At 59.1% G+C, this 3,535-nt stretch overlaps 1 protein-coding gene across 1 annotated transcript; it reads right to left on the reverse strand.

The window, feature by feature from the left end:
* Positions 1-1,450: 1,450 nt before the first annotated feature.
* TPBGL (trophoblast glycoprotein like) lies at positions 1,451-2,668 on the reverse strand. The gene is made up of 2 exons (XM_038765119.1): positions 1,968-2,668; positions 1,451-1,883 (listed from the first exon to the last, which is right to left on the reverse strand). The coding sequence occupies exons 1-2, from the start codon at positions 2,666-2,668 to the stop codon at positions 1,451-1,453; spliced, it is 1,134 nt and encodes a 377-aa protein (XP_038621047.1).
* Positions 2,669-3,535: the final 867 nt, after the last annotated feature.

Below are 3,535 nucleotides of genomic sequence, written 5' to 3' on the forward strand. Positions count from 1 at the left end.
AGTGATAGTTGTTAGGATTGTTACCGTGTGTCTCCGCAGCGCTCAGAGCAGTGGTCGGCACATAATAAGCGCTTCACAGGTCCCACAATGATAATAATAATAATAGTGATAGTTGTTAGGATTGTTACCGTGTCTGTCCCCAGCGCTTAGAGCAGTGGTCCGCACATAATAAGCGCTTAACAGGTCCCACAGTGATAATAATGCTAATAGTGATAGTTGTTAGGATTGTTACCGTGTGTCTCCGCAGCGCTCAGAGCAGTGGTCGGCAAATAATAAGCGCTTCACAGGTCCCACAATGATAATAATAATAATAATAGTGATAGTTGTTAGGATTGTTACCGTGTCTGTCCCCAGCGCTTAGAGCAGTGGTCGGCACATAATAAGCGCTTAACAGGTCCCACAATGATAATAATGCTAATAGTGATAGTTGTTAGGATTGTTACCGTGTCTCTCCCCAGCACTCAGAGCAGTGGTCGGCACATAATAAGCGCTTAACAGGTCCCACCATGATAATAATGCTAAAAGTGATAGTTGTTCAGATTGTTACCGTGTCTCTCCCCAGCGCTCAGAGCAGTGGTCGGCACATAATAAGCACTTAACAGGTCCCTCAATGCTAATAGTGATAGTTGTTAGGATTGTTACCGTGTCTCTCCTCAGCGCTTAGAGCAGTGGTCGGCACATAATAAGCGCTTAACAGGTCCCACAGTGATAATAATGCTAATAGTGATAGTTGTTAGGATTGTTACCGTGTCTCTCCCCAGCGCTTAAGGCAGTGTCGGCACATAATAAGCGCTTAACAGGTCCCACAATGATAATAATGCTAATAGTGATAGTTGTTAGGATTGTTACCGTGTCTCTCCCCAGCGCTTAGAGCAGTGGTCGGCACATAATAAGCGCTTAACAGGTCCCACAGTGATAATAATGCTAATAGTGATAGTTGTTAGGATTGTTACCGTGTCTCTCCCCAGCGCTAAGAGCAGTGGTCGGCACATAATAAGCACTTAACAGGTCCCACAGTGATAATAGTGATAGTTGTTAGGATTGTTACGGTGTCTCTCCTCAGCGCTTAGAGCAGTGGTCGGCACATAATAAGTGCTTAACAGGTCCCACAATGATAATAATGCCAATAGTGATAGTTGTTAGGATTGTTACCGTGTCTCTCCCCAGCGCTAAGAGCAGTGGTCGGTACATAATAAGCGCTTAACAGGTCCCACAATGATAATAATGCTAATAGTGATAGGATTGTTACCGTGTCTCTCCCAGCGCTTAGAGCAGTGGTCGGCACATAATAAGCGCTTAACGGGTCCCGCAAGGATAATAATGATAATGATCATAATGCTAGTAGCGATAGCTGTTGGGACTGTCACCGTGTCTGTCCCGCAGCGCTTAGGGCGGCGCCGGGCCCTCGGTGAGGCCCGTCCGTGTCCCCAGAGGATGGTCCTGGGGGTGTCTAGGGCCTCCCGGGCTGCCCGTCCTGTCCGTGGCGGTAGTGGTACCCCTCCATCTGGTCCCTGCAGGCGGCCCGGACGGTGCCCAGCCAGCGCTGCAGGCCTCGGCGGTTGAGGTAGAGCACGAGCAGGAAGACGGCCCCGATGAGGGCCAGGACGAGGCCGAAGAAGACGTAGGAGGCCTCCAGCTCCTCGTCGTCGTCGTCGTGGTCCTGCTCCTCCTGCTCCTCCTGCTCCTCCTCCTCCAGGCCGCCCTCCGGGGCGCAGCGCAGGCGGCGTTCGGGCAGGGCCAGCAGGGCGGCGCCCTGGAGCGCCCGCGGGGCAGCGCAGCGCAGCGCCCGCGCGTCCGGCACCCGCCAGGGGGCGCGGCGGAGCCAGCTCAGCAGCGCCCTCGCGCGGCAGTCGCAGCGCAGCGGGTTGGCGCCCAGGTCGACGGCCAGTGGTACCCAGGTGGCCGCGGGGGCATCGTCCTCCTCTTCGTCCGTCCCCTCCATCCCCATCACCTGCTCGTCCTCCTCCCGCCCCGACGGGAGCCCGGCGTCCCCGGCGTCCCGGGCCCGGAGCAGCTCCAGCTCGGCGGTGCCCAGCCCCGGGATGGCGTTCCCCCTGGCGTCCAGCCGCCTTAGCCGGGCCAGGCGCAGCGCGGCCGGGGGCAGGCGTGCCAGCCCGTTGTGTGCCAGGCCCAGCCGGCGGAGCCCGCCCAGGGGCCGCAGGGCCACGTCCAGCTGGCCGGCCAGCCCCGGCCCGCCCCGGCCCAGGGCGCGGCTCAGCCGCAGGCAGCGCAGGCCCGGCAGCCCCTCGAAGGCCCCCGGGGCCAGGGAGCGCAGGGGGTTGTGGCTGAGGTCCAGCCGGCCCAGGGCGGGCAGGCCCAGGAAGGCGCCCTCCTCCACCGCCTGGATGTTGTCGTGGGTCAGCCGCAGGGTCCGCAGCAGGGGCAGGGCCCCACCCCCCGGGGACGGGGCCGGGGCGGGCCGGGGCAAGAAGTAGGCCCGGTGCAGCACGCTGAGGTTGCCCCCCACGATGGTCAGGTTGCCCGCGTCCGGGGGCAGGGCGGGGGGCGGCCCCCGCAGGGTGGCGGGGCTGCAGCGGAGCAGGGCGGGGGTGCCCACGCAGAAGCAGTGGAAGGGGCACGGGCCCGCCGGAGGGGCCAGCGGGCACAGCAACAGCCACCAGGGCACCGGCCACCAAGGAGGCGGGACTCCTCGGACGCTCCCGGCCATGGCCCGGCCCGGTTTGGGGGGTGTCGGGGCTCCCCCTCCCTCCCTTCCTCCTTCCCTCCCCGCGTCTGGTCCTTGCCAGGCGGACACCGGGGAGACACTGTCACCCCGGGCCCGCCCACCGTCGGCAAGACCCGCCCCCTCCCCACCTTCATCTCCCCTCCTCCCGCCCCCCGGTTCCGACCCGGGCCCCGTAAGAACGACAATTTTGGTACTTCTTCACCCCTTACTATGTGCCAAGCACCCTTCTAAGCGCTGGCGTTGATGCGAGGTCAACACGTGGGGCTCACAGTCTTCATCCCCGTTTCACAGATGAGGGCACGGAGAAGTAAGGGGCAGAGTCGGGATTGGAACCCACGACCGCTGCTGCCTCCCAAGCCCGGGCTCTTTCCGCTGAGCCACGCGGAGTCCGGGATGCAATCAATCAATCAATCGTATTTATTGAGCGCTTACTGTGTGCAGAGCACTGTACTAGGCGCTTGGGAAGTACAAGTTGGCAACACATAGAGACGGTCCCTACTCAACAGTGGGCTCATCATCAATCGTATTTATTGAGCGCTTACTGTGTGCAGAGCACTGTACTGAGCGCTTGGGAAGGACAAATTGGCAACATATGGGGACAGTCCCTACCCAACAGTGGGCTCACAGTCTAGAAGGGGGAGACAGAGAACAAAACCAAACATACTAACAAAATAAAATCAATAGAATAGATATGTACAAGTAAAATAAATAAATAAATAGAGTAATAAATATGTACAAATATATATACAGGTGCTGTGGGGAAGGGAAGGAGGTAAGATGGGGGGGATGGAGAGGGGGACGAGGGGGAGAGGAAGGAAGGGGCTCAGATTCGATTCCGAGCCTTTGAAC

Source organism: Tachyglossus aculeatus, chromosome 2, assembly GCF_015852505.1.
Source record: "Tachyglossus aculeatus isolate mTacAcu1 chromosome 2, mTacAcu1.pri, whole genome shotgun sequence".
In the NCBI taxonomy this organism is placed as follows: Eukaryota; Metazoa; Chordata; class Mammalia; order Monotremata; family Tachyglossidae; genus Tachyglossus; species Tachyglossus aculeatus.